At 43.2% G+C, this 19318-nt stretch overlaps 1 protein-coding gene across 1 annotated transcript in view; it reads right to left on the bottom strand.

Moving 5' to 3' along the window:
* The window catches only part of HIVEP1 (human immunodeficiency virus type I enhancer binding protein 1), a 119041-nt gene that overhangs the window by 41098 nt on the left and 58625 nt on the right, over positions 1 to 19318 (bottom strand). Inside the window, exon 2 of the mRNA XM_009326545.1 lies at positions 9521 to 9574. Within this exon, the coding sequence (XP_009324820.1) occupies positions 9521 to 9574 (54 nt within the window). The remainder of the gene's footprint in view (positions 1 to 9520; positions 9575 to 19318) is intronic.

The raw sequence follows: 19318 nt of genomic DNA, 5'->3' as shown, positions 1-19318 counted from the left end.
CCTGAATTAGCTAGTTTGTTAGCTCAGCATCCTCCCACCACAAAAATAAGCTTGTTCTGGCCTCAGCTTTTACAAACTTGCAAGAAATCCTTCTATTCATTAAAGCAGGGTCAAGCTCAAAATGTTACTGCATCTGAAAACATAGCCACTGATTTAACAATGCATTGTACCATGATTTGGAATAGCCACTTTCCATTTACTATCAGGAAGATGCTTTTTCAACAACTGTTTTACAAAGTTAATTTGTATAATGTCCCTTTGAAAGTGATACTTGCAGGTTGGAATCTCTTTTGCTGAACTGTCACTCAAAAAATTTGCTATACTTGTCAGAAAAAGTCAAAATACTATTACCTTAACATCCTGTTAATGCTTTAACCAAGTTCTCATAATAGCTCCAAAGGATGAAATGTTCAATTTAAAACTGTAAATCTGTTTGTCTGCCTGTCAAAACAATACCAGTTCTTGCTGTGTCTAGCACCAGCAGTGGATTTACCGAGCAGATTTCAGCTGCTAGTAGTCTAAACTAAATGTACTAACCAAAGAAAATTAAAATAGAAATAACAGATACAGACATTGACTCACAACCCAGGAGGTTTACAGGAGCCAGAGCACTTCCCTGGGTTAAGCCCGTATTCCAACATTGTTTTTCAGAGCAAAGAACATGTAAACATCCCCATTTTTATCAGTTTGCCCCCACTGGTAAAATGAGGACATTAAAATGTACTTAACTATTGAAGATGAAAGCAATGAAAAATGAGGTTAAATGATATCAGACACTATTCCTGCTCCCACAGAAGTCAGGAGACTTTTCTCACTGTCCTTCGTGGGCACAAAACCCTGCACTGAATGTGCCTGAAGACAGAAAGAACCTTTCAAGTCGTCATTGTTGTATTAGCAGCATGCAATGTTCCCTCAATGTGAAAACACCAGAGATTTTAAGAATAGATGGGACTTCATGAAAATGTGAGATCTTGCGTGACATGAGCTACAAACACGAACAGTTCCTGCATTAAGGCAATCATGGCTGGCTGAGCTGCTGTAAATATTTTAGGAAGATAATTCAGTCTTGATTTAAAGCCTTATAGTTTGACGTACACAGAACAATTTAAATAAATTACCTCTCAGACGCATGTATTGACATATTTTAACATAGATACAAACACTTTATGAAATCAGACATCAAGAAAATGCACAACTGAATTGCATGAAATATCACGGCTAGCTTGTAGTTTTGAACATTTGGAAAGTAAAAGGTAGGTAGCTCTGGTGCATGTCAACAGAAAAATAAAAAGGCAAGCTAATCCTCTCACCAGCGTTAAGTAGCAACCTGGACACTACTGTAACTTGCAACTTTTGAAGATTATATACTTCCATTTAAAGCGACTGTATTTCTAGCCCATATGGTTGCTGAAGATAAGGATGGAAAGATGAAAAGAATCAAACGGAACTTTGGATCTTGGTTGCATGTCTTGCCCCAAAAATAAGGCACAGTTTCCTACAAATACAAAATGGAAAGAAAATGTTTTGGACTAATGATAGTACGTGGGTACCACCGCAGCAAAGAATCCAGAAAGCTCACCTGCTTGCAAACCTACAGGAGAAATTCAGGAAAACATCTGTGGAGGATGAGGTCACCCTAAGCCGGTAAATCAAAATGCTTAAATAGTTTAGTACCGCATTTCCAGGCTTTTGTTTGATCTCTCCCCTTCTCATTCAATTTCCTATCTCCCTTGAACATTGGGACAAAAGAATACAGTATTGACCACAGCTGACGGCCTAGGGAGCAGGGTACATCACTAGCACGCAGGGCTCCCACTTGCTTTTTGGCAGGGAGAGGTGCAGCGGCAGGAAGCGGGATCGGGAGGGCCTGCGGGGAGGGGAGAGGAGGGAAGGGACCTGGCCGCTCCTTTGAGGCCAGATGGTGGGCCGGTGAGAGTCATCTGTAAGCTGGGACATGGCAACATAAAAAGGGCATCAATCTTTAAGGTAAGACATCTGCAACGTTTTGTTTATCCAGGGAGAATGCTGGTATATTTATAAAAATGTATTTGAAACTCCCTCTATAATTCTGTCAATAACGTGCATTCATTTACCAAGAGGGATGATAAGGTAGGTAGGGAGGGTTTGGAAGGACTCAGAAGATACAAAGTATGTCTACCATGAATCTGCAGCAGAACCTATGTTTTTGAACTGGAGTCTCATGTTTCCACTTACAATGACAAACTTCCTCACCTAAATCTCAGTGCCATTCAATTTACTAGAAAACTAATATTCCGGTAAAAAAACCCAGCAGATGGGCAACCAAGGTAAAGGACATTTAATTTCAGTTGCCTCTCCTCCATGCCAACGCACTATTTTGAAAGGACTGCAAGTGTGGGAAGGGAACATATGTGCATGTGGATTGTACATCTCGGAGAATATTTGCTGCTGGAACGTAATCTCTCCTTTCTTTACTCTCTTTCCACAATAGCTCAAATGTACATTCACACAATGGGTGGTTCCACATGGTTATACGTGGACATACGCCAGCCAACGGAGAGTCTCAGTCCTGCATGCAAACAGCGACTATAGAGCCGCTCCACCAAATGCCGTGTCAACCTTAAGGCTTCAGAGACAGATTAGCACCCGCTGAAAGTGCAGACGGAGGCTTTAAGTAGCCCCGTGACAGAGGCTGGAAATAAAGGTATTTTTCAACAGCACCCCAGAAGCTGCTTGGGCCTTACTGGAATCCAAACCAGGGCTTTGAATGGTTCTGTCTTGGTGGTTTCTCAGCAAATACTGACAGAGCCTGCTGCCATTTAAACAACCACTGATCAAGTCAGACAAAACTCTTGGACCTGCCAACAATGTTTCTGTATCTAAGGATGCAAATGAAGAGGGCACTACTAATATCGAAGCATGAGACTCTGGAAAGAGAACTGATCTGGGCGAAATTCTGATACTGTCTTACAGAGAAACTTGTGGTACCTCTGAAAGGGAATTCTATCATCAAGATAGATCTGTCACAACAGCTTGGACTTCTGGAAGAGGTGAGAGCAACCTAGAAATCCACCTTCACAGACCAAGAAGTGAACAGCTATGCTGAGGATCTGAAACGGAGGATGCAGAAGAATACATAGCAGTCTTCAAATTCCATGTGCAGCATCTCCAGCAGCAGGCAAGAAACTGAAAACGCTCTTTAAGGAATGTGAAAATGATGGAGTGAGAAAGTATAGCAACTTGGTTGATAGGCAAATGACAGACTCAAATAGATGCTAAATAGACCTTAACACAGTTTAAGGACAGACCTGATTCCTTCAGTTCAAATGGGTACTCCAAAAGGAGTACTCACTCTATGAGAATTGATAAACTGGAGGGGACCAACGAAACACATTGAACTGAAACTTAACTGACAGCTTATTCCTTTCTGCTATTTACGACATCCATCTTTTCTGGGGGTGAGACCAGGAGTGCTGTAACAAAGAGAGCCACCAGAACATGGATCCTGGTCCATGCTATGGAGCGTAGACCTTGAAGGGAAGGTGGTGTACAACAGGTAAATCTTCCCATGCTTTGTCTGAGTAAAGTCAGCTGCAATTTTTGAGGCAGCAGGATAATACAAAGCCTCTGACCCCTAATACGATAGGTTGAAAACAGGCTTTTCCTTGAAGCTAGACAGAAAGATACCTGCCAGTCTTGGGAAGAGATCAGGAGAGGAGACTGGCAGATGCCTGAGCGCCATTAGAGGGACTGGAAGTCTGAGTTCAGGATGGATTTGTTGTATCGCATAAAATTTTACCGACTGAAGAAATAGGTACAGACAGCCTACCTATCTCCCCCCCTCCTGCATGTGCTGGTTTTGGCTGGGACAGAGTTAATTTTCTTCACAGTAGCTGGTATGGGGCTATGTTTTGGATTTGTGCTGAAAACAGTGTTGATAACCCAGGGATGTTTTAGTTACTGCTGAGCAGTGCTTACACACAGTCAAGGCCTTTTCTGCTTCTCACCCCACCCCACCAGCGAGTAGGCTGGGGGTACACAAGAAGCTGGGAGGGGACACGGCTGGGACAGCTGACCCCAACTGACCAAAGGGATATTCCATGCCATATGACGTCATGCTCAGCATATAAAGCTGGGGGAAGAAGAAGGAAGGGGGGACGTTCAGAGTGATGGTGTTTGTCTTCTCAAGCAACTGTTACGCGTGATGGAGCCCTGCTTTCCTGGAGATGGCTGAACACCTGCCTGCCGATGGGAAGTAGTGAATGAACTCCTTGTTTTGCTTTGCTTGTGCACACGGCTTTTGCTTTACTTATTAAATGGTCTTTATCTCAACCTACATGTTTTCTTACTTTTAGCCTTCCGATTCTCTCCCCCATCCCACTGCGGGAGAATGACCAAGCAGCTGTGTGGGGCTTAGTTGCCAGCTGGGGTTAAACCACGACACTGCAGAAAGTAAAAAACTTGAGTAGAAATTCAAACAAGAACAGCAGCTTATTCAGAGGGATGAATTCATACCTGCAAACAACTATGACAGTCTGCAAGTCTAAACTGCAACGAGGCTGAGGAACACACGCGTGTCCCCAGACCATCGCAGACCACCTTATACTCGGAGGACACAGCAACTGTCATGACTGAGAAGCAGGATGAGGAAATCCATCTTCCATCTGATCTAACCATTTATCATTGATCGTTTTGGCTGTGACATGGCAAGAAGCAGTTATCGGAACGGATGTAGTTGAGTCCAGAATAGTACTCCTAACAGCCATATAGACCCCAGGTCGGTGGGCAATGCAGAGTATACATCTGGCCATGAGATGGTTCTTTTGGGGATCTGCCATCCACTTTATGGCAATTCCTGGTGTTGCTGGAGTTTGTCACCAACTTTAGTTCCCTGAACAGTTTCAGAAGCCGAGATAGAGATTTAGACGGCAGTCTTAGCATCGCTGGTCCCAAGTGCGGAGGTAACCAAGTTAGTTCCGCTAGTCCTAAAGAGTACAATGACAGTGTTGGTGGAGCTGATGTACCTAGGACCCAGATGGCTGTGATAGGCAGAGAACTGCTGCAACAGATAAAGAAGAAAATAAATGCTTACAGAGCTTCATATTGGCCTTCAGTGGCTGAACTGGTTCTGGGGATGACCAAATCAGAAGCCTCTGTGGTAATCACAAGGATCTGAGAGGACTTGACTTTACCAGTCTGGAAGGGAGAAGACAGAGAGACTTTCTTGGGATGGCTTTCTTAGGAGGATGGCCAGGGGTAGATGAAAGACAAAGCAGTCACATTCAGCTGACTGCCTTCCAGCCCATGATACCCACTGGGTCCCACATCACAGAAAGCTTTCACTGCCTTCTCAAGGAGAAATTTTCTGTAGTTCAAGCCCACCATCCCTTCCAGGTTTTAAAGAACGCCAGGTGGAGCACTCGCTGGGAGCAAGACTTCCTTTGTCACACTAATGAAACCCTGTCAGAAGATGAAATCCAACCCCAAGGCAGGGGTACACCCAGGGTGGAAAACAGCCGTGGGAGCTGGATATCATCAAAGCTGAAGAGAAGCACAGCTTCTCCTACTGAAAATTCATAGCAGCAATTGGGCAGTTGAGGGAAAATGAAATGACACAAGAATTATCCACCTTACATACTCACTGAGCGGGAAGGTGAGCATGGCCCCTAACGAACACGTTTCTGGTCTCAAGCGGCAGGCCATGTGAATATCCATAATCTGAATGTATTTGTGGACTATCACTCCAAACAATAAAAAACAAGGTCTTCCAGTTGCAACTTTGTACTAAATAACCAAACTCCGCAAACTTGAAAACTACGTCTGCTCATTTACTGTTCTCCACCTCCACTTAACAAAGACCTATTCCAATTTGCACTTAATTGGATTACTACAGCTAATGGCAAAATGAGGTGTTAAATACATATCTTCTTGTAGTCAATTAAATTTAACTTAAATCCCACACATGTATAAAGTTATGACTGATCAGTGCACAATGCTAGTCAGCAGAAACCCAGCATGATTAAACTTATGAAAAATTCCTCCCTGCAAATACACCATGCCACTGACAGCCCCGATACTGACAGAGCAGTAGTTACCTTATGAAAAATCCACAAAATTACATTCCCTATTCATTTCAGATTGGAAATAAACAAATCTAAAGTGATCTAGATGAACTGAAAGACAAAATAAATGAACAAAGAAGTAAAAAATACATAACCATACTTCACGTGAATCTGTATACACTGGATTGTGATTTAAAGTAACTTATGTGAATATGTGCACATTTTTGTTTACTTGTTTAGCTCAAAACATACATTTTTTCTTCAGTGGCCTTCAGATTCTAAAACTTCAAATAATTTTGTTTACTTCATATTACCAAGAAATCTATTTATTCAGACATTTAAGAAACTAAAAGAAAAAAATGGCAGAGGACACTTTTCATTTGAAAAGAGTAGCCTTATTATCTCAGTTATTTCTATATCAAATTTCTATGTAAAGATTTATTTTTCAATTGCCAGCCATATGAATTTAGATTAGGAGTCAAAAATTAAGCAATGATCTCTTTGACTTCTGAGATGCTGAAAGCCGAGTGCTGCCATCATGTAAATCTTTGCAACCCCATCCTTTTCAGAGTACACCGTTAAGTTTACACTAGAGAAGTTGTCTTCCTTTGTGCAAAGGTGTTACTGGGCCACATGTAAGAACAAAATCCTGAAAGCAGAGGTTAGCTCATCTTTAGTTTGAACATGTCCATCACAAAAAATAATCCAGACCAACATTAATTCTGCAAGACCAACAGCAACAAGAGCAGACAGCAATACTTTACACACCAAGTTTTTTACGTTTGGATGACAATACCACTTATCTACGATCCACAAAACAAAAATACATCCAAACTATTTAGTAGAAGGTCTAGTTTGTTGAAAAGTCTTTGTAAACATTTGAAGGACTGCTATTACCATCTAGCCACTTTTTTTTTTTTTCTCTTCCACCTTTTACAAATACGTAGAGCAACATCAAAGTTCTGGTGCCCACACGAGACAGTTTGTACCAAACCTTCCCTTGAAAAACTAAACCAGTCATGAGTTTGGAGAAAAGAAAGGACATGGACGAGGTTCATAAAATCACGAAGGCAGTGGATAAGGTGAATGTGTAACTGCTATTTAACAAATTGCACAATGCTTGAACCGGGTGACACCTGTTGAAACCAGTTGGAAATTGAGAAAAAAGGTAAAATAATGTACTTTTTAATGTGATTGGTAGTGAACTTCTGCAGTTTGCTGCCAGACTATGCTGGATGCAGACAGCATTTAATCAAAAGGATTCATGGATAACAGATCCAAAAATGTCTAGATACTAAGGGGACGAGGCAGACATACCTAATCCAATGTCTGTGGACAGCATGAGGGGAATGGACTGCAGAAAGTGGCCAGGCTTATGTGCTATCCTTAAACAGTACGTCCTGCTGCCTCTGTTGAAGGCAGAATGCTGGGCCAGATGGACCCTGCTGAGATCTGCTCAGGTATCTCTTATGCTCTCTAATCTTCAAAAAGTTTTGAAGTTCCTTGTTTCAAAAGATAATGAACTTTGTTTCCAGGACAAAGCATCAACAATTTACAGCGGTGTTCACAGATGCGTCACAGGCCAGGACAGCTCACTAACACAAGAAGTGAATGCCTACCCAGAACAAGACAAAGCACTGACACGTGGTACTGTTAGAGAAGCATAATCCAAGCTGAATCCGGCAGCCCATCCAGTAGCCTAACAGAGGTGAGGCTGCTGCAGATCCATGGCCCCAGGTCCAACCAGCAGCAAGGCTGAGAATATATTTCTAGTACCGTGGCACATGCACACAGAGCACACATATACACCACATACACACATATATATATATCCATATATATGGCTGGACACACAGACCTCAGGCAGACACTCAGAGCACTCTCACCAACCCTCAACGGCCTCATCCTGCTCCCCACTCCGGCTGAGCAGGATGGAAGTCCATTAATGGGAAGGTATCTGTATGTCCAAGGTGGAGCCCTCCAGCAGCTGGGCTCAGACACTCGGTCTGCCCAGCAGCCGCCCCTGGATCCCAGTCTCCTCAGTTGCTGCCACCTGGACATATGAGCCCTCAAGGCTGCAGGCAGGCAGACGCCCCCCCACCCCCACCCGCCCCAGAGGCTGCAGGCAGGCAGGCGAGCGCACCCACATGCAGAGCTGTCCAGGACTCCCCTGGTCCCAACAGCCGCCCCACGGACACGTGCTCTCACCCCTAGAGACACGCAGCCGCTCTCACACCCAGAGATGACCTTTAGAGGCCTCCAAACCCATCCTGGCCTCCAGCCCACCTCACCTACTCACTGTCTCGTCCAGCTTGATCCTTGCTAACAATCATGCGCTCACCCACACACCTGCACCATTCCAGTTGCTGCACCACAGACCCCCATACACACAGGGAGTAAAGAGTCCCTCACTGGAAAACAGTTGAAGGTGGAGTTTAATGAGGAGACAGGGCAGACTGTGCTGGTCAGGAGCAGGGCACTGCCAGACAAGCATCCTAGCCAGCCCCTGCTAACATGCAAACAGACCCTTTTATTCTGTTATCCCTCTATTTCCCACATTTCTTCCTCCCCATATCACCTAAATCCCTCCCTTTTCCCACCTTTAGTTCCTCCCCTAGGCATCCCATAATAAGTCCTGTGCAATCCCCAAAAGCTCTTCCCCTGCATCCCCCAACGTGTCCCACACCCCCAGCTAGCAATGCCCTTAGTCCAAAAAGCAACCCAGGGAGCTGCTCCCAATGGCTCATGGTGATGGGTTTCATGCCCGGACGCTGAGGCTCTGCTGGAACAGCCCTGAGGGGGGACTGGACAGGGTCTCCCTTCCTCTGGGTCCTTAATTTGGGTTTCCACCTGCCCCTGTGCTCCTCTGGGCTTGTGGACACGGACCTTTCATGGCTCTCCCGTGATGGGCTCCCCCCAGCAATGTCTCTCTGGGCTCCTCTGCGGGTGTGCAGATGAGCTTTATCACACAACCAAACAGGTACCACCGCGGTCAGCCAGCCTTGAAATGCAATGACTTTCCACCAGCTTTCTAAGCTCTAACACAGATTGAATCTGTCACAGGTCATCTGTTTCTTAAAATAACCTGTGATGATCAATCCCCCTTCAGCATCTGTTAGAAATCACCATATATTGCTTGTCATAAACCAAATGTGGTTATTAATGATTAGGTAAATTATATAATGAACCAAACGGTTAGTACAGGCTGTAGTCAGTAACTTGTGCACACCTCTAATGCTACAGCTTCAGCAGTCTCATCAAGGTCAACGCAGCTACTCAAGTGGTTAAAACAAAGCATTTGTGTCTCAGCAAAATTGTGGCGTTACAGATCACAGCCCCTGATCTGCAGATCGACATGCCTGAGGCCTCATCCAGTGTCCAGCCCAGTGGAGTCTTCACTGATGCAGGAAGGCTTTGGATCAGCCTCTAGAATCGCAATGTGGTTTTTTTCTGTTTCATTTTTTGGGTTCGTTTATTACCTCTCTGTTGGTCTTCTGTTCCATTAAGTTGTTTTTGTGCTTCTTCAATTTTGTCTGCAAGAAACAGAAGTCATTATTAAAAAATATATATATACATACATATATAAAAAGCAAGATTTCAGAAAGTCATTTACTGAAATCTGTCTTGAGCAATCTGTTTACATTTAGGAACGATACCATTCACAAGTAAATATGCAGTACATTATGAGTAATATGGCCATAAAAAATTTTATCATGTTTTACCAGCAAGACTATTGACATGTTAAATTACACGGAACTGCAGAAAGAAAAGCACTGGCATTGGATCTGCAGTCAACAGCTAATCCCACCATAGTTTCGTACCATCTGTAATAATTTATGCAGTCAGGGGACTCTTTGGAATAGGTATTATGGTGCATTACAGAGTATTTTAATAGATTTTTGAAAAATGCTCTTAGAACAAGACAATGTGGCATTAAACACGGTGATGCAAAGAGCAAACAGGATTTGCTACGTGAAGCAAGAGAGCCAATACTGTCACATGGGAGTAGCGGGAGGTGAGTAGTAGCCCTGTGCCTATCCCTCTGTGAAACTACCTGAAATTCATACACATGCAGCAGGAGCAAGAGGAGGCCTTGAGTCTTTACTCTCGCCCTGTTTGTAGCAGACTGCCTGCTGCCCCGAAACACATTGGTGTCGGGAAGGGAATTGTGTCCCCCACCCTCCTGACACAGAGACCTTGTTCTGCAGATGCATGCGTTTGCATGTGCAGAGCAAGAAACAAGAAAAGGGGCAACTGGAACGAATGAAAACTTGAGACCAGTTTCTTTCTGGTAGCAAACAGTCCTCTGAGTGGCTTCAGGATAAGAGGTTGTGTTGATAAGAAGCAGCGGCACTGGGAGAGGCTGAGCTCCACATTGAACTATGGCCTGACCAACCAAGATCTGAGCTTGGAACGTGGTTTTCAGATATAACTATTCATTTTCCAAAATACCTGTGAAAGCTTTTCTCCTGCTCCCCCCCCCCCCTTTTTTTTTGGGGGGGAGGAGGCAATTTTTATAAAATTAAATTGAAAGAATAGAACACAACTGGATTCACCCTAAACCCCTCCAACTGTACTGGTACAACTTGGGAAATACTGGACTTCTTGGCTGCCATACGTAGATGGAGAAGAACAGCTCTGCAAAGTCCTCACCTCCTTCTTCACAAGCATGGAGGCTGTTACTTGGTCTGACTTTTACTCACCGTTCCTATACAACAAGGTTTCTAGAAAATGGTCCTTTCTTCAACAGACTTTTAAATCAGTGGGTTTAAATGACTTCTCTAATATTTATGAGCTGAACCACTCAAGTATGTTGGAACCATTTGTTCACAGTTGAAGTCTGAAACTGTTTTCCAATTATTTTCTCAGTAGAACCAAAAAATTGTAAGTGAAACAAACCCTCTTCGTAGGTTGTAAGACCGAGTTTTGTTCAGCTCGCCCCAGTTCCGCAATTCTGCCTTTCCAAACTAGTACCAGGTTCCCTTCCTCACTAAAGCTCAACCATTTCTCTCCTGTACGTTGTCCCAGAGAAGGCACCAAAACATCTCACAAGGCTGCTAACTGGGCAGACCCCCAGAGCCAGAGCGAATGAAGCTGCTAATGAGAAAGAGTACCACCACAATTTTAAAAGCCAAACCTCCTCCTTCTTCTGCTGAGGTTAGTGAGACATACATATATATTTAAAGCGAAGTTTTATACACAGCCTCTTTTGTACTGACTTACTGGCTGCTGAAGACAAACACAAGCAGCTCAAAGAGAACAACCCTCTGCTAGCTCTTTACCAACCCAGTTCCGCAGGCTTACTTTGAACAACGAAGACTTGATATTTAACTTCTTCCTGGATTTCAGCTACAGCTGAAATACTGTATGTATCTATACATTTTTGTATAGAAAGGGCTGTAAATAACAATTTCTAACAAAAATAAGAGGAAACATAAACAAAGCATCTTTTATATACATGTGCCACTAATGCTATTAGAGAAGAATGTATCCAACAATCTTATACTGTTTTCCCACTCATTATTGCTTTACAGAAAGGTGAGGGAATAAGCAACTTACAAAGTTGCACAACAGCTGATGAAATACACAACACCCAGGAAAAAAAATAAAACATCAACAAATTAACCCTGTAAATGGAGCTGTAAGATTTACCAAAAAGCAACAAGCAATCAAAACCATAGATTGGCTATCAAACTCATTTCCCCTCTGTTTAGAGATATATGTAATGCACAAGATACAGTGTTTATCTCGAGAGGATGTAGAAGATTTGTCACCAAAATTTACACTTAAGTACACAGACAACTGCAGTTTCATTATTAAAAGAATTATCTGCATATTTCACGTAAGTGCTACAATAAATGTATGCCTTTAAATTCACGATCATCCTATTTTATAGACAAAAATTACTTAAGTATTTTGGAAGCACGCTACATTGGATTGCCAGAAAGATTAAATGCTTTGCTGAATCTCCTTAGCTGAATTCTCTCTCTCTTATTTTGAATAAATAAATACACGAATATTGCGTTCCTATCAGAAATCCCCAACCACTTCTTTGTCAGACTGTAATCCCAAACAAAGAAACACAGATAACAGAAATAATAACTAGGTAACAGGTAAACATGTGCTTGGTGTACAGCCAGGAGGTCTCCTGCACCTCCTGCATCTCCTGAAGTGTTTCCCCAGTGAATTGTATTTGTTGCATATATGTCTTCCTACCTGTGGAGGTATCTCTGTGCAGAACACTTTTGAGCATCGTGAACACCAAAAAAATTCAATGTTGGTTCTGGAAACCGGGACACTGATTTTGACTGTAAATGAGGCGTGGGTATTAACACGGGTCTGCCTGCTAAACGTTTCATTGAGGACGACACCCGTGTAACGACTCGTATCACACAGCTACCTGCTCTTCGTATTGCACAAAGGCATGTTTGTTTAACACCGCTGAATGAAATCTGCGGCAGCTGCTTCCCAGCCTGCTGCATTTTACAACTACAGATCCTATACGGGCGATTACTTTACAAACCGCTGCGTGTCAGGCTGGAAGGAAGAACCGGGTTATCCCGAACCGCCGCAGAGCAGGTGGGAAGGGCAGGCTGTGAACCACTCACCCCAGTGACACCGAAACGCAGTTGTTCTTCTGACAACTCCCACGTACGCCAACAATAACTTGCTAACTAACATCGAATTTGTATTATCCAGTCATTTCCTTCTCCTTTGTCTCATTAAATTAGCCTTATGTGAAACATTTTGAGGCAAATCATTTCAGACAATGTACCATATTCTTTCATAATTATATTCTAGATTCTCTAATGGTACACACCTTTGAAAACTCTTTATAAGCAAAAATACATTACACAAAAATCATCTGCAAAACGCAAGAGGAACTGAAAACTGCAAAGTCCACTATCAATTGCAAATAATATTACCTGATCCAATACTCCCTTGATTTAGTTTTATTTCAGATTTAAACCCGTGATACTGAAGATACTGCCTAATCTGAAAATGTTACAAAGGAAACATTTCTTTATCACTGGAGTATTAATTTACTTCTACTAGGATAAAGGAAAGTAATTTAACTAATGGAAATTTCTAATACATGGCAGGCACGGCACCCTCTTTATTCCCCATAAAATGACAGAATAGTACATATCTTGATGACCGGTTTATTTTAAGACCTATCCTAACGTCCCCAACCTTCGGCAGACAGCCTTCTGGAGCAGCACTCATCCAGAAGCAAATGATGATGGTGACTGACACACTGTCATTTAAGACGGGACAATTCTCACTAAGTGCTTCCTAGAGGGGGGGAAAAGCAGAGCAACAATAAAAGAGGAAATCTTTATATGTGCCGCTGTATAGAGAGGAGGCTCCACGTGATAGCAGTGTCACAAGCCATGGAGCCAGCTCTTGGTTATCCCAGGCAGGTGCGTACCACATATACGTAATAGTTATATATATATACACACACACATATATGTGCATGTGTGTAAAATAAAATGAAACAACATGGGTGCGATGGCTTTTCTTACTCCAGTATTAAACCTTTTCACATTATTGTCCAACACAGCTCTCCCAGCAGGTATCTGCTGCGTGGAAACATCATCAAATTCCTTGGGGTTTTAAATAGGTAATGTAACTGTGCTTTTTAGGAATGCGAGGAAGGAGATCGGCACACATTAAAATATGCTTCTTGTTTTACACGCCTCCTGCTGTGATAGATCATTAAACGGATACCAACAGTCTGAGTTAGATATGGTGGTGCTGTGGTAGGTTTTTAAACGAAAAAATAAACCAGTTTTTTCACCAGCTTTACATTCTCTATTTTTGATCTTCACTGAGAGGTATAACCTCACAGATTTTAATTACACCACAAACAAAATGTAGTTTATAGAGATCTTTACTCTTTTTTTTTTAAAGACATCAGCATATTAACGTCTACAAACCTGAACATATTTACGTGCATTAGAAATGCATTAGGAATTTTCAAGAAAACCTTTAAAGGCCTTATTTATATGGTCAGTTAAGGAAGAAAAATAAAGGTTTAGGAATTTCAGCAAGGAAAGCAGAAATACTGAAACGTGTGAGGTTTGCAAAATAGGAAACCAGTAACTTTTGACAGCAATGTAAGCTGGAGCAAAATAAATCTTCCATTTGTGGGTTTGTTTGTGAGTTTTGTTTTGTTGTTTGTTTTTAAAAAGCACATAAGAAAACTCCTCTCTCTTTTGCTCATGAAAGGGAGTCCCCATGCCAGTGTCATGAGATGACTTTGTTCCGCTGAACAAGTCGCCCCATACAGCGAAGAACACACACAGGAATGGAGCAGCAGCCACTGAGGAGGACTACTTTTACGCCACCAGGAAAGCTTACATGGGGGTGGTGGGAGGGAAATGTTCATTAAACTTAAGCAAAATGCCCAAACACTAGTATTTTCCATTGCACATATTTGCATGTTTCTGTATCACAGACTTTTTTTTGGCTTCTTGATGAAGACACAAAACTTCTGCTCTAAAACAATAAAAAGGGCTTTGTTTTTACTTTTTTAATCTCATGTACTCTGTTTATGGATAGGTGGAAAATTAGCAGATTTATACTGTATTGGATGCTAAGAACAGGCTACTTCATCAAAACTTTAAAAAATACAAGCTCATATCTTGCCTGAAAGGCTAGGGTTTTATATTCAAATATTCAACCAAAATAGCTGGAAGGAAAATGTCAGCATTTTTTTTCCCCTACAGTTAAAGGCAAGAACAAGTCTCAGGCCTTACGCCTGAGTCATCCTAAAAACACCTCCAGCAAAACAGCTTCAGATGGCAACAGTTTTTCTTGCTGCTTTCTCAAAAAACTCACTCTCTCTCTTACCTTACTCTGTCAGAATACATCTGAAAAGTAATTTTAAAAACCACTTTGCGTGTTTTTCAATGGACACAAGGAAAGATGTTGCTTTAATTATACTTTCTTGCATTGATCATCCAGATCACTAGCAGAGAACTGCAGTGACAAAATATTCTTCAGCTGAAGTGCATTAACGCAATCACACCATATGCATTGGGAAGTATTACTGAAAACAGCATCGTAAGTGGGTTTTCTTTTGCGGGGACGGGATGGGACGGGGGGAGGCACAGCTTGAGAAAACCACCGATCAAAGTTCAAAACTCTGTGTTTCCCATTCCTACTTAAATCCAGACAGCAAGCGAAACAAGGCTGAGACCCTGTGTGGAAATCTCCATCTTGTGACTACTGAAACCCACCAGGCTAACACACCAGAAACAAAGTGCTCTGCATTTCACTGGATGAGAATTGTTTCTGAAAGCATCAGAAGAACACCGTGTATAACTAATTCACTAAATAATAATTAAAAAATGCCTTGAGCACTAGACAGGGGGTGCAGACCAGCATGGCGTACGAAGAAGAGCTCAGATTTGACATGGAGGGACCCGAGCCCACCCCCACGTCCCACCGGAACCGTTTCACACCTCCCCCAAAGGGAAGCCTCATGCTTCAAGCATCCGTGCCCACACAGTGCAGGCAGCGGCGGGGCGAGAAGGGCAGCCGCGCCATGCTGGTGCACCACGCGAAGCTGATGCAAGCTTGGAGCGCTTCCCCGGGTGGCAGGTTCCCTCAGGACCAGAGGCAACGTTTAACCCCAAGGCACCCTGCTTGCAGCAGAGGGTACCTGCCAGGGGCTGGGGAGGATGCGGAAGCGCCCGCGCCCCACTGCGAGGAGGCTGCGATGCTTGGCTTTTCCCTTTCACTAGGAGGAGGAAAGGCTCCTTAGAACCTGCTAAAACAAGAACGCTGTAGTTCTAATGCTTTTCGGTTAACTGAGATGAATCCCAAGACTTCCCTTAACCAGCTAATTAAAAAAAGAAGGGGGGGGGGGGGGGGGGAGGCAAGAGTCTTGTCTGTAAAAGGCGCGGCGGGTGCCGCAGTCGGCGGGATGCTGCCTCTGGCCGGTCCTCGGGAAGAGGAGAGGCTCGGCAGGCCTCTGCGTGCAGGCTTCCCCGCGCTGCGGGGGAGGCTCCAGATCCCAAACCCACGCGGCAGAGCCGGGGAGCGGGTCACGACTCCACCCCAGGCTCGCAGCGGGAAGGAGGGATGGCAGCAGGCCCTCGCTCGTCCCTTGGCCCTCGCCGCAGACGGAGGGGACCCGGCAGCCAGGAGGGGCAGGGGCTGGCAGACCCGGGCACCTGAGGACGCCTTCGACGGCCCAGAGCTCCCACCGCTGCCTTCCTGCCGCAAAATGAACACCTACAGAGTTGGCAAACAGCAGCAGCAAGACATTTCAGGAAACCCACAGGACGAGGCACTCTTCTCACTCAAATTTAAGCCTGCTTTTAATTAGAAACCACTCTTCTGTCCCCATGTACTTCCCTTTTCTAATGTAATGAGGAACGCTCAAGATTAAAAGGAAGAGATCAGATGAGGCAAAAACAGTCCCTACATCTTTCTTTTCGATTTTACGGTGTGGGAACTTGATGCTTTTTGGCATACGGTTTGTTTCGTGGTTTCTCCTTTCCGGGCCGGGGCTTAGAGAATCACAGTACCACGGCTTAGTGGATTGCCAGACACTGAGCCTGATAGCACGGGTGTCCCCAGCCTATCAGAAATGCAAGGTAAAACAGATTAAATCTCAGTTCCTCAGACGCTACCGGGTTTGAAGATCGCTCGCACAGCTGTAAGATGGGGGTGGGGGGGAACCTCTTAAAAATTATGAAAGGTTAATTCAAAATTCTTAGCAACTAGTAGGATGATGCAGGAGCAGCTGTCATTTTAAAAACTATCAACTACTTTTTTAAACATCTTAAATGAGATTTAAAACATCTTCAAATGTCCCACTAGTCATTATAACCTTGGCTAATGACCTGTTTGATCAGTTTTTCAGGAAAATTTTATGCATTTTCATTTTAATGTCAACTTTGAATGCTCATCATACTCCCTGCCATATATGATTATTTGCATTTAAAAATGAAAAACCCGTGACAGATACTTTACATAACCCCGTTGAAAATAGAAGATAAAAGTCCTCCTACTATTCTTCTTCATTTTAAGAAAAAAAGAGGCTTGCCTATTTGAAAATACAATCTGTAATCTGCAGATTAAATTAGTATCAGCAATGAACAGCTATACTGTATATACAATAAAACAGTCAATGGAGAGGCTGTATATAAGTTAAATATTTAATAGCTATACCCTTGCCATCACATGTATTACTTAAGCATGGCAAGGGCTCCTGATGAGGCTGACATGGTGTATGCGCATAAATTACACAAGCAGTTTGCATATGAACCCAAACTCAGTCCCTGTGTCGTCAGTTTATGATTGGGGAGCTTTCAACGGGTTTTTTGTTTACATGATTTGAATTTTTATTATGAGGCTTTTAAACTCATTAAAAACTGAGCACGGGGCGGGGGGGCGGTGGTGGAAGAGGATTTTTGGATAGCTGTCGCCTTACAGAAGGGTATAGCAAAGAGCGAGGCACCTGTGGGGACAGGCACGGTAGCTGCCAAGCACAAAAAAATCAGAAGTGCAGGTGAAGTATCTTCAGAAATATCTCCCGCTTGGCACCTCTTCACCCTGTGTAAGCCACCGCGCAAGGGTGGCACTTTCCACGGCTAGTCCCTTTTCCACCCGCCCCACAAGGCGAGGCGATCCCAGATCCTACCTGTACTTCTGAGAGCCGTGAGCTGTGCCACCAGAGATAATTCATTTACACCTTGCCTCCCTCCCGTACCCAAGCACAAACACAGGTACTGATTGCAGCTCCATTTGCATAGCTCCTAATCAGCCATCTAGCACAATAATCACACCATTGCTATGCTGATGCTAGAGCATTGTTCTGCCCCACTGCCAAATTCTAGCTGTGTACCTAGGACAGGGTGATTACTATCACTAAAACCTGCTTAATAATTATTTAACAGTTTCTAGGGCATTCACTGTTCCAGGCTTAATTTTGGCTTTCTGGGTTTTTTTCTATACCTAACCCAGTATCGGGGTTAAAAGTTAAAATATTAAAGCCACGAGTCGCTCTAGTTCAGCACCTTCTCCAAGCTGCTGCTATGAGGACCTTCATACCTTCTGCTCTAAGGCAGGTTCCCTCCCCCTGGCAGATTTACTGGCCTGTGATCTGATGTCCCCAAACTGGAAAAAAAGTGTGGTTTTCATTATGCTTTTTTTTTTAAAGCCTGACACAGAAATTAAACAAATGCCAGTGAAAAACCTGCAAGCATTTGGGGAAAAAAACCCCCAGCAAACCCCACAACTTTTCCACTCACCAGAAACATAACGTAAAAATAACAACATGTGGGGCCCAAAAGACTTCTTTAATTTCTGTATTTTCTCAAATACAGATCCTATACCAAAGCAGCAAACAGTCGAGCCAGCCACTCGATAGCCAAACAGGGGAAAAACTTTCCATCCATCTTTCTGGTACTCCAGAAGGACTCATCCTCAACTGCAAGGCTGTTGAGGGAGGGCTTGCCCAACGCAGAAAGGCACAAAACTGGTTCAACAGGTAGAACAACATCAAGAGCTAGTGTTTCATCACCTGAGACAACAGCGTGGAGGCTTTCTGCAAGTTCTCCGAGGGGTCAAAGTGCTCTGTAATTTCTTCTTCTATTTCTGGAGTTCCTCAAACGCTACCGAGTTTACAAGGCAGAAATCATGTAAGTAGATAAATTCAGCACTGAAGAACCTATAGCACCAACAACCCTGTTTAAACACCGATTAATTTTCTTAAGCTTAGCATATACCTTAAAAATTATCTCTTTACTGAGATCCTAAAATCTTGATAGAAATGGTTTAAATGATTAGATCTTTAGTAGGACTTTAGATACTAAAGTTCTTATAATTACCTGATATTAAGATGGGCAAAAAGTAGTACTGCTGGCTAAGAAAAAAAAATATTTTTTTGATGACACTTAACAAAAAAGCGAAGCAAAGCAAAAACCTACAAGACCAAAAGTCCAGCCCAATGTCTTGCCTCCAGCAGCAGCCAAGAGCAGAATTCGAGGGAAAAGCAGAAGAGGACACGCGGTAAGTCCTGGACTCTAAAACCACGCAGCTCTGAAGTTAAGCCCCAGAAGCTGTATTTGAACCTCAGAGGTCCCACAGATATACCTACATTAGTTTCTCCAAGCGTGCTTTGAATCCGTGTGAGCTTTTCACATCTCTTCTTCCAACTGCAGGGCCTCATCTACTTAGTCATTCCTTATACAAAAGCTGTTCAATAGACTTATGACCTCTACAGCTTTTGCAGTATATTTTATCCTCTTTGGAGG

This window comes from Pygoscelis adeliae, unplaced genomic scaffold (genome assembly GCF_000699105.1).
Source record: "Pygoscelis adeliae isolate BGI_AS28 unplaced genomic scaffold, ASM69910v1 Scaffold186, whole genome shotgun sequence".
In the NCBI taxonomy this organism is placed as follows: domain Eukaryota; kingdom Metazoa; phylum Chordata; class Aves; order Sphenisciformes; family Spheniscidae; genus Pygoscelis; species Pygoscelis adeliae.
This window is presented reverse-complemented; position numbering and strand designations above follow the sequence as displayed.